Source organism: Genypterus blacodes, unplaced genomic scaffold (assembly GCF_046128005.1).
Source record: "Genypterus blacodes isolate CSIRO-AG114 ecotype Tasmania unplaced genomic scaffold, CSIRO-AGI_Gbla_v1 ptg000017l_1, whole genome shotgun sequence".
NCBI lineage: Eukaryota > Metazoa > Chordata > Actinopteri > Ophidiiformes > Ophidiidae > Genypterus > Genypterus blacodes.
In genome coordinates this window covers 5,971,696-5,989,208 of record NW_027466831.1, presented here as the reverse complement: position 1 = coordinate 5,989,208, position 17,513 = coordinate 5,971,696, and the positions used below count along the sequence as shown (strand labels likewise).

The 17,513-nt window shown below is 44.3% G+C and overlaps 1 protein-coding gene across 8 annotated transcripts in view; it reads right to left on the bottom strand.

Annotated features, from left to right (window-relative positions):
• Positions 1-17,513, bottom strand: part of LOC142990981 (semaphorin-3F-like) — a 108,430-nt gene that overhangs the window by 40,064 nt on the left and 50,853 nt on the right. For 6 of the 8 annotated variants that reach the window (XM_076140891.1, XM_076140890.1, XM_076140897.1 and 3 more), the window contains 6 exons: positions 17,078-17,204; positions 16,827-16,864; positions 15,797-15,885; positions 15,149-15,385; positions 13,716-13,779; positions 9,424-9,589 (listed from right to left, as the gene is read on the bottom strand). In XM_076140891.1, coding sequence (XP_075997006.1) covers positions 9,424-9,541 — 118 coding nt within the window. In that variant the 5' untranslated portion in view covers positions 9,542-9,589; positions 13,716-13,779; positions 15,149-15,385; ... (1 more) ...; positions 16,827-16,864; positions 17,078-17,204. Of the gene's footprint in view, positions 1-9,423; positions 9,590-11,888; positions 12,415-13,715; positions 13,780-15,148; positions 15,386-15,796; positions 15,886-16,826; positions 16,865-17,077; positions 17,205-17,513 lie in introns of those variants that run through there. The other 2 variants (XM_076140895.1, XM_076140896.1) reach the window with 2 other exon arrangements.

The window sequence follows — 17,513 nt, the reverse complement described above, 5'->3', positions numbered from 1 at the left end:
CCCAGGTCTCCCAGAGCGTGAATGAACTTCTGTGAATAAGAGGCAAACCTACACAAACGCCCCCGCCGCTATAGGACCTTCACAGTGGGAAGAGTGTGTGGGCGACACCAAACAACAACAACAACAAGGGAATTGCATGCCAGAGTTCCCTTTTTCACTCCTTCACCAATAAAGAGGAGGCACCGCGGCAGGAGGGGGGCCTGAAAGGATGGGTCCTTCACAAAAACAGCCTGTTGGGGGGTCACCGCCGACCCTGGCCCGGCCTCAATGGATGCGAACGAGAGTCCATCCCCACAATGTTGCAATTAACACCTACTCCGCCATCAGGCAGGAGGCAGCAATAGGGAAATCTCCAAATCAGCATTTCAAAAAGCAGACCGCTGCAAAGGCTTCAAAGAGCTGTGCCTGAGTGCTCTTATGTTCTAACTCTTCACTACGCCTTCCAGATAGCCTCCTTTCCCCTTACTATGGCGGAATCCTATGTGACCCCGACACTGACCAGATGAAGAAGCAGAGAGCAAACATGCAGAGAGGATTGTATTGGAGGAGAACTGCTGACTGCAATCAAGTCTTTAAAGAAAAGCTTCAGTGCACTTTAATAATGACTTTAAAGTTTCTGCATTCTAAACTCAACAGCAATAACAAAACCAAAGGGAAGAGTCTACAGCCTGGAAGTTTAGTATGTTTGCATAAGAAATGAATACAGACATACATCCAGTGTACTGGACTCAGTTGGTTACATAAATTGTAAATTATGATTAAAGCTCGACTTGACTGTCCGAACCCGACGGGATTCCATGATTATTTTTTAAAGATAAACATTGAGCTTGGGTCAGGTTCAGAATTTCACGCTCGGGTTCCGTGATGAAGCACCACAGGCCACATATCGTTTGTGTTAGAGAATGGAGGTGATGGATGTTTGGGAACGACGCAGCTCAGGATTGGAGGATTGTTAAATGATAAAAGGCAATAAAAAACAATAAGAATATTGATTTGTTTCTTCTGGTTGCCTCCTGGTTGGGTTTGGGTCCACCCAACAGACATAGAAGTCCCTGCTCCCTGCCTGTGATCAGATTTTGATTGAAAACATTATAGTTTGTTTTGGGTCGAGTCCGACTTGGACAGCACTCTCGGGTTACAGATTCGGGTCTGTGTCAAAACTTCAGGCCTGATTCCAGCAGCGAAGAATTCCAAAAGGTCAGCTTCATTTAAACACATGCAGGCCTTTGTGCAAACATTGGAACACTGCAATTTAGACAACGCTCAAATTGAATCCTCACAAAATGTCGTCCCATTTTTACTGCAAAAGAAACAGAACATTTAACAACCTTCACTTCTTCTGTAAAGTTTAATTCACTGTCCATTCAAATTCATTAATATGAGCTCTATATGTGTAGTATGCAGTCTGCTACTTCACAGTTTGTCCACTACAGCATTCTGGAAGTTCAGTCAGTCAGTTTTGTTTGATCTGCTAAATCACACAATAGTTTCCTCTGTGATCTTTCTTATTTAAGGTATATTTAGGCCTCAGCGGAGGGAGATTGTATCACTGAGCCCGAGTGTCAGCACTGACACATATGAAACCCAATCAGCCACTGACAGAGGGTGAGAAATTATGTTGAGGTTTAAGATCAGAGCAGGTCGGTGGCCTTGACCTTCCCAGTCAGGATCATGTCCCCCCCCCGCCCCCATTTGACCTTTCAGAGAAACTCCCATATTGTTAACCTCTCCTATACAGACATGGAGAACTTTCAACTTCACCCACTTCCATCTGTCAGGAGGTGCATCATCCACGTAAATGTCAAAATCGGGACACGGCTGCTTCGCTCCTCTGCACAAGTGGCTGAAGGGAGTATTTTGACATACAGGTTACCAGGGACTTGCAGAAATCCAAACAGGAGATGACTAATTCTTGAGTAAGGGCCACATTTTCACGCACCAAGTATAAAGTGCAATGCCTTGTCTTTAGAACTCAGCGAACGTCATTTTGTCTGCATGGCTGAAAGACGAAAGAGCCAAACCCCCTCCAGCGTATACACATGAAAGACAAACGAACAGAGTGGTCACTGAATTCACGAACCCACCTCTGCTTGTCTCCGTCTCCCATTTCACTCTAAAAGGACACTATAGCAATTTTGAAAAGTAGATGATTGCCGTTTATCACACGCTAAAGTGTAAAGCCATCATAATATCTGTGCTGGATTCATAATCTTACCTAATCCGTCTGGACCATTATTCTACCTGACACCTTAATCTGCCGCAGGAGAAACATTAGCGCTAAGAAGAAAGAGAGTTCAACCCCAGCAGCAGTACAGAGACAAAGCCAGTCTGAGTCTTCAACCAGTTTATCCAGTCCTCACTAATGCCTTGTTTTCACCTGTGAAAAAGAGACACAATCACACAGGAAGTCTTAATTATGCTACTTAGAAAAAAGCTCAGGCTTGACACCTGGCAGGTGTGCTGGATACCTGTCCCTCTGCCCACATTCACCGGGTTCCACACGGATGTCAAACCTGGGAGCGCTCTGTCATTATCTGCTAACGCTTTCTAGCACAAAGGTAAAATACAGCAACAAAAGACGGTGATTGACAGTTTTCTCTACATCAGCGAACTGAGTTTCATTTCATTTAATTATGTTTGACAGGTCTCCCACTATGTGACTGAGATGGTTTCCAGCTCCCATATAGAGAGAAAGGCCTTTTGTGATTACAGGAAATAACCAAATACTGTCCTATTACTTGGGTTTAACATGTGCAAACATTTACTGCTCCAACATGTTTGGCCATATTATGCTTAGACGCAAAAGACATAATTGCATCAGCTCCGCTCCGTTTGTAATCGTCGCTCTAATTCTGTATTTTCATCATTTTATGTAAGAACAAAAAAAAAAAGTAGGATTGTCGGCTCCATAAATAAAAACATATGGGATGAGAGACTGGTGGGGAGAAAGTGATTCACAGTATCTGGACAATTTGGCAGGTATTTTCCAGTCTGGTGAGTAGGAATGGGGGGGGATGGGGGGCAGCAGATGCAACAACATGCGCCTGAAAGACAAGATGGACAGACAACACTGAGTCCACATTGTGTTTGGGAGAAGATCTCAGTTTCACCAGAGGAGAGGCAAAGACAGAGTCGGTAACCTGACTCAGGACGCTCCGTCAAAGGCCAAACCTTGACTACGTACACTCCAACACAACACATCCCTCTGTGTGCAGATGCCCGGGAGAGAGAAGTGCCACCCTGTCATCACAAACACACCGGTCCCTTTGCATTTATTGCTGTTCCCATGCCAGGGGAGGAGGGAAACCAGAAGAAGGCAGGAGCGTGAGCATTCAAAGATGAGCTGGACTATATTTAGAACACATACACTCTCCCCTGCCAGGACGAAATCCCATGCTGAGGAAGTATTAAGATACTGCATGGTAGAGGCCGATTACTGTGGCCACTGAAAAACTGTTACTCAACCTCACACACACACGTATAACACACCTTGAGACACTTTGAAACAATGTTACGGAAACACCGCAGATTTTATCAATACAACCTTTGGCCACATGTGGAAGGAAGAGAAACCAGAGACAGGAACTGATACTACTTCCTGTTCTATCAAACATCCGAGACCACCCAGGTGGCCCCCTGCGATTCACATTACAGCTTTGTGGCCCATATGGCACGAGGCTCATCTAGAATGAGGTGCCAAGCTGCTATATTCTATAACGGTGACACCCTGCGCTACAATGCCTCCGATTCATGGACCTGCATAAAGAAAGGCTTGTGCGCGTTTAACAACCATGGGAAGAGGGGAGAATAGAACAGATATTCCGTGAGTGGCAGCGTGCAGACAGCGCTGACGGTCGGCTGAGACGGTCGTGCAACAACACGGTGACCGCTGTTTTATTTGGAGAGGGAAAACGGCAATATCAGAGCGAGACACCAGATTACTGCTGGATTTGTGGACAGGGTGTGCTGAAAGAGTCTCATTTCATCGGTGTTAGAATGGTGAAGAATAGCAGACATCTTTCCCACACACACACTGGCTAGACAAGAGACGGGTGAGGATGTGAGCAATATTGTGTTGCGTAATACTGCTTTATATGAAATAAAGTGTCATTTATAAATCATTTGGGTTTAATTATGGAGAGGAATATATATACTCAAGATCATTTGACATTATTTTTTACATCGATAAATCTCTATAATGAGCAGAGTGCAGAGAGTGAATACGGGGGAAATCATATGAAATTCACGTTGGAATGCAATCCACTCAGCTATGTGGCACTCCGTCTATAAGATACTTTAAATGTGACTGAAAATACGCTACACACAGAGTTTCATCTAATCTAATCAATGAAGCAGTTGAGCTGAAATAAAGTGCAATTATCACCCAATAAGCCACGGGGGCATGGTGGAGGTCACAGGGCCTCACAAGCTGACTGCTAATCGATTCCTGACCTCTCAAACTGAAGCAGTGTATTTAGTTCATTCAGTGGAGCTCCAGCCCGACTTATCGACTCCCTCTCCTCTACTGCTTACTCGGCCGTGCCAGAAATTTGCAAGTCTTGCGAGGATTACAGGCGGACCGTGTGGGTCTTCTTCATCATTGCTGCATTGTTCTCTTTAAAATGGGAGTGGAAATACAACGAATCCAGATTTAAGATTGTCAAATTTGAAGCATCTCACAGTTTGTTTCGCATTTCAAGCTGGGTCTGACACAAATGCAGCATTTACTAAAGTCCAAACAAATGTCCTCCTCTTCCTATTTTTCAGAGTTGACATGAAGCAACGCGGAAAACAATACAATGTTAGGTTTTGATTTCAATATTGGCGCTTTTCCCAACCCTGTGTGTGCCTTGCATTAATTCTACATTGCTCCACAATCCTTCTCCATAAAACCCGGGGGAGCTACTGTTGGTACTCCTCCCAGACACACACCTCCACACACACTGGATGAGTTTTCGCTACGTACTGTCTCCGCACCCACTCAGTCAAAGCTGAAATGTTTTAAGCTAAGGGGGTACGTACGCGACTTTTGGCCCACCAGGACTGAAACCATGAAGTGACAGTCTTGACGGCTCTGGCAAAACCACGGCGAGTAGTGCAAGTAGCTCGAGACGGAGCTGCGTTTGCACTTAAAACCACCGCCACCACCATGCCAACCGTGTTCAATGGTTAACCACTGTACTACAAATGACTGCTCTGTGTCCGTTGGAGGAGAAGGGAGCTGTACACTAAATATAACCTGGCTTAGCCACTGTGGAGCGGCGCTGAGGTCTGGGTCGTGGCCAAAGTAATAGTGGTTTTCAATGCTTTGTCAGTCATTACTCTGCTGCTGTGGGGATAAATGGACTCAGCCCTCGCAAACAGTAATTAGAGATCACAGCCGAACATTAGCCGTGGTGCCAGACTACTGGGGCAGCGGTTTCCGTGGGTTCTCGCGCGGTTCAACAATGCGGGGATATTTCAACTGGGATGAAGATGTGCCAGTCTGTCAGACGAATCATGCAAATTCGATCTGGAGCCGGAGAACGCAACGAAGAAGTGCGCAGTCAACCTGGATGCTGATGACACCACGTTATTATTGATCACTCCGCCCTCAACATGCTAGCTGTCATAGCTAAATGAGGTCAGCAGTGATAAGAGTGACCACTGATGTACACACACCCCTCAACCACCAAGATGAAAGTGAACCAGGCGATGTTTAGTGTGAATGACGGTGATAACGGTTTAAACATTGACGACCATAAGTGAGAGAGCGGCAGTAAATGGGCTCACCCAGTGATGAGCTCATAACTGATAGTGAACTGCTGGATTTAACAAAACAACCGTCTAATCGCACTGAGGCACGAGGTAAATTCCTTTTTTTCCATTTAATCTGTATCTATTGTTATTCCCTGAAACAGGAACAACACAAACACTTCAAGAAACCACTCAACAAGGGCCAGCACATATCCAAATGCCTGGCATTTAACCCCAAAGGGAAGTTTCTAACCCCCTATCCTGCCATCCACCCACACACACACACACTCACACACATTCACCCCCAATATAGACTAAAGACTTTGCTGAGGAGTAAAAATAGGAGCCTGCTGTTATGCCTTTGCAGGGGGGAGTGTAGATGAGAAATATTTGGAATAATGACATGCCACAGCCACTTCCTCTTACTGCCACCTGCACAGCTAGAGGTGATCTTAAATGCATTGTAGCAAAGTTGACCCATATTCCGGGACTTCCCTGTGGATTTGGCCTTACATGTGCTCCAGCGGAGGAGGGGTGAGCGAGCTGTAATCCTTATGATGTTATGGAATTCAAAAGACTTTTCTGCTGTGCCAACAGACCATAATTCCCTCGCTATAGTCGGGAGAACAGGCATTTCAAATTTCATTAACACCAAATAAGACGGGGCAAGAGGTGAACTGGTGTGTGTGTGTGTGTGTATGTGTGTGTGAGGGAATTAATTCCCACGTGGTCATTGTGGTGCACGATCGGACGCCATTCTTAGCCGTAGATTATGTCTGCCTGACTTCTCACAGTGAAAATTTGCTCTGTGCCTTTGTTTACTCTTAAGCTTTAGCTCTAAAATGCCACTGGAGGGTTTTAGACACAACTTTCTCTCATTCTTTGCGAGTTGTAAATAAAATAATAACAGGGACGTTGCTTAAATATTGTGAAATAATGCCATCTGAGTGCAGCAGAGGCTTTGTGGGCAGTAAAAGTCTGAGGCAGAGCCATAAGAATGGATTCAGGATAAGATCTACTTAATGCATGAACTCAAATATGTCATAGAGAGGATGTGGGCCAGAAGCTGTATGGTTCACTCTGATTCATGGTTCAAAACAAAAATGGTACAACTTCCCCCAGGGATCTCTGCGGTAACACATTTGCCCATTCAGAAGAAATGTTGTTTACAGTGGCCAACTAACACGGACACGAGCAGCAGTAATGTGAAAAGCCACACGCAGAGATGAGTTGCCATGACATGTACATGGATTTACGAAAGGGCTCGCATGACTTCTGCTGCACACGGAAGAGTAAAGCGCCCTCTCACACGGGATGCACAGCTTTAGAAAATGTGATCAGCCGGCACTATTTTCACTCTGAAATCTGGAATGACGGCTTACTAACATTTCCTGTCACTGTACAAAGCACCTGCATGGCCCCCCAGCACTTAAGGTAATTAATGGAATATAAAATAGGCCAGATTCAGCAGTAAAATCCAGTATGTTCAGTTTGGAAAACAAGTGCTTCCTACATTGAATTCAAAGTAATGTGTGTTAACTCAAACTGAACATTTGATTCTCAGCAATTCCAGGTTGACTCTTTTAACACAAGTCCTCTCACGGGAGTCTCTGGCAGCCTCGTCTCAGCCCACTGTGTCTTTCCTCTGCTCAGACTGTCCTTTTCGGAGCCGTCAGACACTGATTACACCTATTTGCGCTCTAAACTGAGGCAGACTTCTCATTCTTTCCTCACCAACTCTGCCCTTTCTCTCCGCTTTAATGCAGAAAACAGTGATAAGCCCGAACAAAGTCTACTTCCCAAGGTTTCGACCTCAGACGTTGCAAACTCACACTAATCATATTGAAATGTGCACAGGAAGCGGCGGTTTCCAGCTTGCCAAACAGAATCACCCCACGTCTACTCAACATTTATTAGACAGCGTTTCCCGTATTAAAATCCCTACACCCCCTCGAATCCAAAGTACAAGCAGCTAAGCAAAACAATTAGGTCCCTTGATTTACTCTACCTGCTTTAATAGGGAAGTGAGGGCCTCCCAAATGGGGGTCATGGTTCTTAACCTCTCTGCCTAGCTACCAAGTTAATTAGTTTGGGACGCGGGTTCACTTCAACACTTGGATAGAAATGCTACTTTATGGCTGCTGGTTTATTTTTGTGTGACACAGTGGCATAATGATAAACAGGAAGATAATGTCCATCATAACAGGAGTTCTTACACTCAAATTCACAAACAAGCGATCTCATATTGGAAAAGCCTGCATCCAGTTTGCTCACTTTGTACCGCAATGTAGTTTGTGAACGGAATTCAAGTGCCGTACAGAACAACTCAAGCAAAAAAACATCATCATGAAGCATCTGGGGGAAGTGCAGCCGGCTTGCCAAGGTAAAGGCCACACCGGCCTCTCAAAAAGCAATTAAAGGCGGGAGAGTCATAATATTGAATAGAGTGGGGGACATTCCTCGGAGAGAAGCAAACACCAGCAGACTGTGAAATTCATATTGACCGGAGAGGCAAACAGACAGGTAAGCAAGAGAGCCGCACTTTTTCCACCCGGGGCTCGTCAGCCAAAGCACAAGCCCCGCCGCTTTCTAACACATTTCAGTTGACTTCACCCGTTCCGTTCCTCATCTCAAAGCCATGCATATAGAGTGAGGAGAAACACACACAGTTTTCCAGTGTTCTGAGAAAACAACACGGCACGGCGGCGGCGTTTAATGTAAAGAAGTCAATCAAACATTATTTGGAAAATGAAAGAAAACTGCTGAGCTGTGAATGTGCGCTCAGCGATGTGTTAAATCCTACTTGATTAAAGAAGGAAAACGCCTTTGACAATGAATTCTGCCAGTCCACTTAATTAAGTCAACTTGTATCGGGGGAGCGCTGGGAAATGGAAAAGTAAAGCAAACAGGGGCGCTACTCGCTCCCTCCGCTTTGCTCTGGATGCTAATCAAAGGCTTGATCTCCGAGCAGGACAGGCCTCAGGGACGTCGCTCCGCTTGACTGATCCTGGCAATTTGCTCTTGATAATACCCTCTCTCACTCTGCGCACACCCATACAACCCAGCAACCCATCTCACCTAATCTGTACGGCCGCCGAAACGCACAACACGGCTCCCTAAAGTACACGTCTGCTCAGCAGGGAGTAATCACATAATGGCTGTAGTGTTATTACATGCTCTTCATCATACAGTCTGCCTTTGTGGCTCCGCTTAAGGGATTCCAAAATAGAGACGAATGAAGATAAAGATGTTGTGTTTGATTAAGTGAAACAATAATGGTGTGTATTGTTTCAAAGCGTGCAAAAAAAGTCTCTCTTTTTGCGCGGTGATTGTTTATGTTTTTAATTGTTACAGTGCAGCCCAGTGAGAGCATCTGGTGGATATTAGGACGCCTGGAGGTCTGAGGGGGAACGAATGAGAACTGCATGATTTGTTTGTGGTCTACACACACTTGCAGGTCTGTGGTGTAATGCGAGAGCGGAGTGATGCTGTAGGTTCTTCCTCTCCAAAACCAGAATTCAGAAGTTGTTTGAGCCACGACCACTCCAAACAGGAAACGCCACATCAGCAGAACATACAAAGGGCAAACACACAGCAGAGTGTAAGAAACCAGCAGATGAGGAGGCTTAATAAGGAGAGGAAAGGATAAAACAGGAGCATCGTCCAGTATTTATGCTTGGGTCTTACCTTTGAAGGAGACAAAGACACGAGGAGCAGCCATCGGGTCATTGATCACTGGGGTCCCGAGAGCGAAGCTGGACAGAGCCAGGAGAGCGTGGACTGTCCACAGACCGTCCAGCTGCATGGCTAACCAACCTCCAGTTGCACAGAAACGTTGAAATTAAAGAAAACACTGCAGGGGACAAGAAGAAACGGACACAGGGGCGGTGAAAAGATGTTCTCTCAACTCCATTCTTCAGTAAATTCAACCAGAATGTGGCACTTGTGCGTTTCAGTTTATGCCTGCGCACTTGTGCAAGTTCAGTTCTGCGAAATGTCAAAACGACGGCCCTCTAGGGAGCCATTCCTGTGAGTTTAGGCAAAGCAGCAATGAGGTGTGAGGATTACACCCAGATTGCACAGAGCTGCAGGAAACACAGAGGAATGATGGAGAGGAGGCAAACTTTTTTTTCCCTCTTAGATTTGTAAACAATTCCATTTGGTACAAGTTATGTTTCTCCTTCGAGTGTGCGTGCGTGCGTGCGTGCGTGCGTGCGTGCGTGCGTGCGTGCGTGCGTGCGTGCGTGCGTGCGTGCGTGCGTGCATGCGTGCATGCGTGCGTGCCGAAGTGAAACATCACGCTGCCATTGTGCCTCCGTGTCTCTATTGAGAGAAGCCTTTCTTCCCTTTCCTCTGCAGAAAACACATTCCTACTCCATGACACCATTATGCACGCGTGCACCTCTGTAATTATGACTTCACCTGATGCCCGATTACACATTCACACTGAATAGACTAAATTTTACAGTCTACAAGAGAATAATATCAAATAAGTGGTAGAATGACCAAATGGAGTCACAATGACAGATAACAGGAATGCTTTTAACAAGTCGTCCAAACAATACAGTGGTGCTCAGCAATTAAGTATTCAGTTAATGAATGATCGGCAGCAGGGTGCCACTACAATGGTGCATAGATACACCACGGATCATCGGCTGGTTTGGTTAACAGGCAGACTCTTGCCTTTGGCCATTCTCCACTGACTCCCCTCTACATGAGACTCAGGGATCTTTGCCATTACAATTATTGTGCAGCACCATTCACCTCCAACTGTGGTGTCTGTATTTATATGAAATTCAGGGACACTGTTCACCTCACACCTTTTACATCCAATAGACCCAGAATCCACTGCTCATGCTCAATCTACAGAGCTCCTCCCACAACACAAACCATGTTCTACTTCAAACACGGAGCAGCAGACGTCTGGACCAGGTCTCTGTTTGAAACGGTCCTTCAGAGACTTCGGCAGAGCCAAAGACTCCTCGGGAATGGTTGGTTGGAGTGGATTTATGAGCATAACCAGCTGTTTAAACCTCAGCTGTTTACTGACAATTTGTTAACCATCCAGCTGTTTATTCTGAGACAGAGGCCAACTCCTTCACACAAGCAAATGAAATCAAACAAGGCAGCGCTCACAAATGTGACTGAGCAGGCAGAGAGAGACAGACTGAGACAGACCGAGCCAGAGTCCAGTCACACTATACCAATACACTAAATATACAACCACTCTCTGCTACCAGGGCAAAGACTCACTGAAACCTAATAACCATCTGAATCCATCATCCCCTTCCACAGAGCTTGTAAACCATAAGAGGAAAAGGCGAACCATCCATCAACGCTGGAAAGAATTAGCACGCCTACTGTTTATGTGTTTAAATAACACAAATGACCTGCAACTTCCCTTCCTGGCAAACTATAACACAATCGTAAATACTTGAACAAAAGCACGTAAGCATAAGTTTGGGCTCCTGAGTGGTTTGGCTGTGCTGCTGTTGCTACATGCCTGCAGTCGGTGTAACACTCCACCAGACTACTGCTGATTTATTCAGGGGACAATAAAGAATCCACACACACTTTCTGAAATGTCCACAACATTAGAGGACGACAGATGAATTATTACATTCCACACAAGTTAGACAAAAGAGCCATTTCCCTGCCAAGAAACATGGAAGTGTGATAACAAAATGAGGCTTCAATGTTTCCAACAAGGATTATATTTACAGTTCTATTTGTAATAAAAAGTAAAGTATACACATGAGGGATTTGTATCTTATAGAATTCCATAGGATAAAACACAGAATGTGTGTGTGGAACAGACTGGCAGTCACACATGGTTGAAAGAACTGTAAACAGTCTGGTGCAGAAAGAAAGGGAGCACAGCAGATAAAAGCAGCTTAGTTAGTAACAGATCAGTAATATCAATCAATTATGAATGTAAGGATGATAAGTAATCACAAAATGTAAACATTGAATTAAAACTAAAGCGGTATGATGGTATTTAATTATTCTTAAAGCCAAAATTGTAGATAAAGCCAATAACAGAGATAAAATAATAAAGCTACAGGTCATAATCTTACATTAAGATGCTGAAAGACAGAAGACAGAATGCAAAGCCAGAGCGCAGAGCATCCAGACAAAGTGATCCTCCATACCTTTGTGTTACAGCTTTCCGAAAATAACTTCAGATCCAACCTGGGCAGGCATTGAAAAAAAACCACCACCAACAACAACAATCCCAATAGATCGATCACTTTCGCGTCCAAAATGAAATTAAACACACACCAATAATTAAAAAAAAGAGAAGAAGATCCCGGCGCAGTGAGTGTGTAGTCCGTCTCTCAGTGGGCAGTGTGTGTACCTGGGCACGCAGCGTGGCTACTGGCCACGGAGTTCAGGCAATGTGCACTAAGAAAACTGCAGATCAGAGCAAATCAATCTCTACAGTTCAATCTGCTGGATGATCGCAAAGCGCGGAGATGACGTCGCACGACCGCAGTCAACAACATGTCGTAAGGGAGGAATAACAGTTTGTAACCAAAGTCCGTGTGTTTGTGGGTTGAGAGACGGCGGTGTCCTCTCTGCAAAGTTGGGCGCTCCTGACTGAGGGGAGGCAGGGTGCGAGCAGGTGGATGCACGGGCCCGGCCGCCTTGAACACACCCACGGGGCGGGCAGCGCGCAGCCGAGCCGCCCATCAGCCAGCCTGTCCGGGGGGGAGAGGAGAAGCGAGCCAAGCACCGGATCACTACCGGGCTGCAGCCGCCGGGGGAGATGTGAGCGAACTGCGGGTCCCAAACAGAACCAACGACGAGATTAGGATCCAAACGTGATAGATGAGGATTTAAATCAGTCAATCCTGCACTTATTTTTGAATGAGGCATTCAGATATTTTTCCTTTGTACTTTGGTGACTAAACAGATAGATAGATAGATAGATAGATAGATAGATAGATAGATAGATAGATAGATAGATAGATAGATAGATAGATAGATAGATAGACAGACAGACAGACAGACAGACAGACAGACAGACAGACAGATAGATAGATAGATAGATAGATAGATAGATAGATAGATAGATAGAATCTCATACATCCTAATCTGCCCTAAAACTTGTATACATCAACATTTAACATGTTTAAATTTATGTTCATACCCATTATGTATAAGACATGAGCAAGTTTTGGCCAATCAGAATGGACCAACCCTTTTGGATGGAACACCCAAAACAGCCTGTTTTCACTCAATGTTCACATCATTATAAATCCAATGCTTCACTGTAAAGTAAACCAACAAAGGAAAAGAAAATGTGTGTGTGTAGTTCAGTACCACCCACCGACACATACGGTGTGTGTGGCACACTTGTGTTCTTCCTCACATCTGCAGACCTGAATGAGGACTAAATCGGATTACCAAGTGTTGAGATTACCAAAAGTTGACTTTTAATCACATGAGTTCTTGTTCTGAAAGTACGTGTTATGGAGATTAAAGAACTCTACTGCTCTGAACTTTACCATTCTGGGTCAAAACTTTCATTCGCATTAGTTTATTACAGCGTTCTCATTCATTCCATTGACTATCTGACCCGCCAAGTCAATTTCACAGCACAGACAATGTGACAAGTGTTTGGTCCAATTTATCAGAAATTAAAAGTCTTATCTTGGTTACGTACTGGGTGATTGGAATAAAGGTGAGAGAAGTAATTCATTTGATGCTACCCGGAAAAATGGCCATTAAAACGCTTAATTTCCCCGTCTATTCAAACACTGATTGAACTCTTCAAAGTCGCTGAGTTACCGCCTGTTCACATTTTCTAAAGCTCATTCAAAAAATTAAACATTTTCCCCTTTTAATCATATTCCATTCAAAGTTCTTTCTCACCTGCATTATCTGTCCCCCGTTCAATCTTGAGCTTTAAATTGCATGTGCTGGATTTACCATTAAGCCTGTCGGAGAGTTAGAGAGAAAGTTTCAAAGCTCACCTCAAGAAGAGTTCTGCTCAACTTTTCATCCATAGGAACCAATGCTGTTCACTCAGTCTGTGTCCTAATGTGATAGAAAAGAGTTTTTTTTTTTTAAAGTGACTTGGCAGTGGTCAAATAGAAAAGCAACAATAAAGTGAATCTAAATGGACTGCATCCTCTTTAGGACAACTTATCTATTCAGTAAAGACAGGCCGTGATTTCAGCTCCTCCAAAGCCACGGTGCTACACATTCCTCTCCCTGTCCGTTCCTCTGAAGGGCACAAAACCCCATGGGCTTTCACTTTTGATTCTATACAGCCGACGTGCGTGTGTGTAAGTATGTGTCTGGTTGATCGACATACAAGGTGAGGTGTGTACATTAGCCGAATGTCTTCTTGCTTCTAAGTGGGCCTGAACTGTAATATAACTGATAGAAATCTTGGCAGTGCATGAGTTCACACTGTTGTTGACATCTATTTAAGTGGTGTATGAAGTTGTTTTAATGTTCTGCTGATGAACTTGCATTCCAGCTGGGGTGTGAACAGCGTTTGCCGTGGGGCTCTGCCTTCGGGACACAAACAGATGCCAGGTGTGATGTAAGCAGTCATGATTCTTGCACAGATCAAGCGATCATGCACAATGTAGCCTGAGTTCAGATTGTATGGAGAGATGCAGCATGGTGGTGGATGCTCTGCAGCGGCTGCCCCCGGTGTTCCTATGCTGTCATGAGCCATGTATGTTCTCAACCACCTGGACTATTTTCCTTTTTCCTTGGGCCTATTTTGTAGCTTTCTTATTCTTTCTCAGTTCTCTCTCATGTCTCACAACCTGAGGTGTTATTTTGCTTCCAGCTCAGCTCAGTACTGACCTCAGTCCACTCTCATAACAATAAGAATTTCAATCCAACTGTGCTCTTTGTTTCACATTGGCAGTTTCTGCTTTATTACCAGGAATCTGAACATAGTACTGATTCCTGAAAGTGTTATGTCTACAGCAAAGATGCTCACTAATATGCACAGAAAGACAGAAACAACCGTACAATTCATGCGCACATATGCACACAAAGCACTCACACAACTAAAAACACCTTGTTGCATCAACAAGACTTTGTAATATTTCCATTTCAGCAGGCAAGTGCTTACCTTCTGCTGTTACAAGATAGGAGAAAAGCTTTGCTCCCAGAGTTTTCTGTAGTTGACGTCCGCACAGTTATTAGCATTTAAATGAGAAAGAAAAGTATCATAGACCTCCCAAGAGTGTCAAACAAGTAAGTATAAACTTGTTCAACACTTAAAAAGTGGAGTGTTTAGGGCAAACTTTTCTCATCTCAGGGGAAGTGGAGAAGAGGGGAAGACGAGGGGATTTATAAGCTTTCTGATCGCACTGAATGAAAGTATGCAGCTCCTTGGAACAGAGGACACAGTGCTTGGACCACCTTCCCTTTCCCTTACCTGTGGTTGGTGCCTTTGAGCAACAGTTTCCTCTGTTGTTTTTGGCAACAGGTTGAGCTCCATACACTTCCCAGACTCTGCAGGCTCAATGTTACTTTACTGCCAGTCTCGTTCCTCCTGCCCCAGGGAACCACAACCCACAGCGGCCAGAATCCGAGACCATGTGAAGGAAATGGCTTTGATTTCCTTCCACCTTTCACACATCACTTGGAGGACCGTACGCTGGTCTTGACCGAGCTGCATAAACAAACGTATGCCCCAGTGAGTGTGCTGGAGTATGTGCGTGTTCAACATAATATAAAGTGTGCGTTGAGGAACAGGTGAGTTAATTTCTACCCTGCGCTGCCCTGCATCAATGTTGACATTAAGTGAAAGGTAAATATTCTGTAATTGAATAAAATCACAAACGCAGACATCAGCCCGGGGAGAAAGAGCGAACCCACTTTGTGATTCTCAATACACCTCTGTTCTCTGTGGCTGGCCATCGATGCTCATTTTTGGCTGTCACTCTAATGTTGAGTGGCAAAATTTGAACAAATAATCCATCTAACAAAGTTTGAACGGTGATTTCATGCAGTGGAAGACTTTTCCCAATGAAAAAGATCATACACCACCAAGTCCTCTAGGTGGGTCATATATGATTCATACTTGGAGTGCGTCAGACTTCCTTTACACACCAACATGTTCTGGGAGGTACCATCCTGCTACATCAGGGTGTATGTTGTCCCTGCAGGACCCTGGGGAGAGGAAAAGCTCTATGACGTCATTGAATTACCAAAATATTTAGATACACATGTTAAAAGCTTTAGCAAAGAACGTGTGAATGTACGGGTGACTTTCACACTCACTGTACAGAAATGATACAGTATGTAAAAGTTTGCAATACCACTTTAACTTTACTGAGAGATCCTTCAACAGATCTATCACAGGTTAACCTTAAAGGTCACAGAGAAAAGCACATTCTAACAAATACCAGTTATAGGCTGTATGTGTATGTTCAGTTTTATCTCATCCAGTGCATAGAATACTAAAACAAATACTATAAGTCCTCTTCAGTGTGATTGTCTGGCTCATAGCGGAGCAGTCAAATGTTAATCTGCCGTCCTAACAAGACACCAGGTGCAGGTCTTCCTGGAGTTGGAAGTTACATGAGGAATACTGTGTGTGCTCTCCTCCCACGGGGTTGTTGGCTATTGTGCCATTGACTTGGCACTGCTTTGCTCCATGGAAACTTCCTGAGGGTATCGTGGGAGTCCAAGTGAGGAAGAGAGCAATTAATCTCGGTTTTGCTTCATTTCCTGTCTTCTGATGATGAGTACAATGAGGTCACAACCCCCGTCAATCAAACCTATATCCAGACTCCATTGATCAATCAGCTACTGTCACGCACTAAATGTTCAAACCCATCTGACTGTTTTGCCTTTACAGCATTTCCCAATTTTATTGCAGACATAATTCCCAAAGACAGATGAGTTCAAGCACGTGTCAGTAAAAGCGTGTTAACACAGTGCAGCTATGGAAACACGCTCAGACAGCACTGAGGGCATTCAGGTGTTACATTGCTTAATCAGGCCCGCGTAATTACTGTGTCTGAATGAATAAATGATCACCTAAATACAGTTTAGCCTTTGAGAGATTAATCATACCCTGAACAAATGTGTCCAAAACACTTACTAACCTGTAATATTTGGAAAAGGTTTCTTGTGAGATGAGGTTCTATGGAGATTAGAAGCAAAACATGTTAAGGTGATTAGTACGACATTTTCATTTTCCAGCTCACTTTGCGTCAAACTCAATGTCCAGTTTCAGGCTTTGGTTCATCGATACATTTCTAATCCTTAAGAAAGTCAAACCAGAGGAATGAGTGAAAGCTTTAAAAAGAAACCCAACTCCATTTTCCCTTCCTTAGATTATATGTTGTTGTGTCACCTCCATCCATCTCCATGCCAACCCCTGTCAACCAGCCTGGGAAAGGTGAGGGCCGTCGCAGAGACAATTCCGACCAAACTATTGTTTTTGCAGACAGGATACTCCCTTCCTCTCCTACACACACACCCTGCCCACCCACAGACGTCATGGATGTAGAGCAGAACAGAAAAATATTGCATTTAGCTCTAATATCTAAATAGAATTGTTTAAATAGAATAAGGCTCCCTACAGCAGATATTCCAAAACATTGTTGAATAATTATTGTTTATATGTGTCATTTTGTGCTTGTATCCTTAGAATGAGTACTAACAGCAACCATCTGTACAAATTTCGACAAAATCTTTGGGGCTGATTGACTGACAGATCCCAACTAACCACCACAGCTTGTTAAACAATACATACTAATTTCCAGCGACGGAAAGTAGTGTTGTAACAC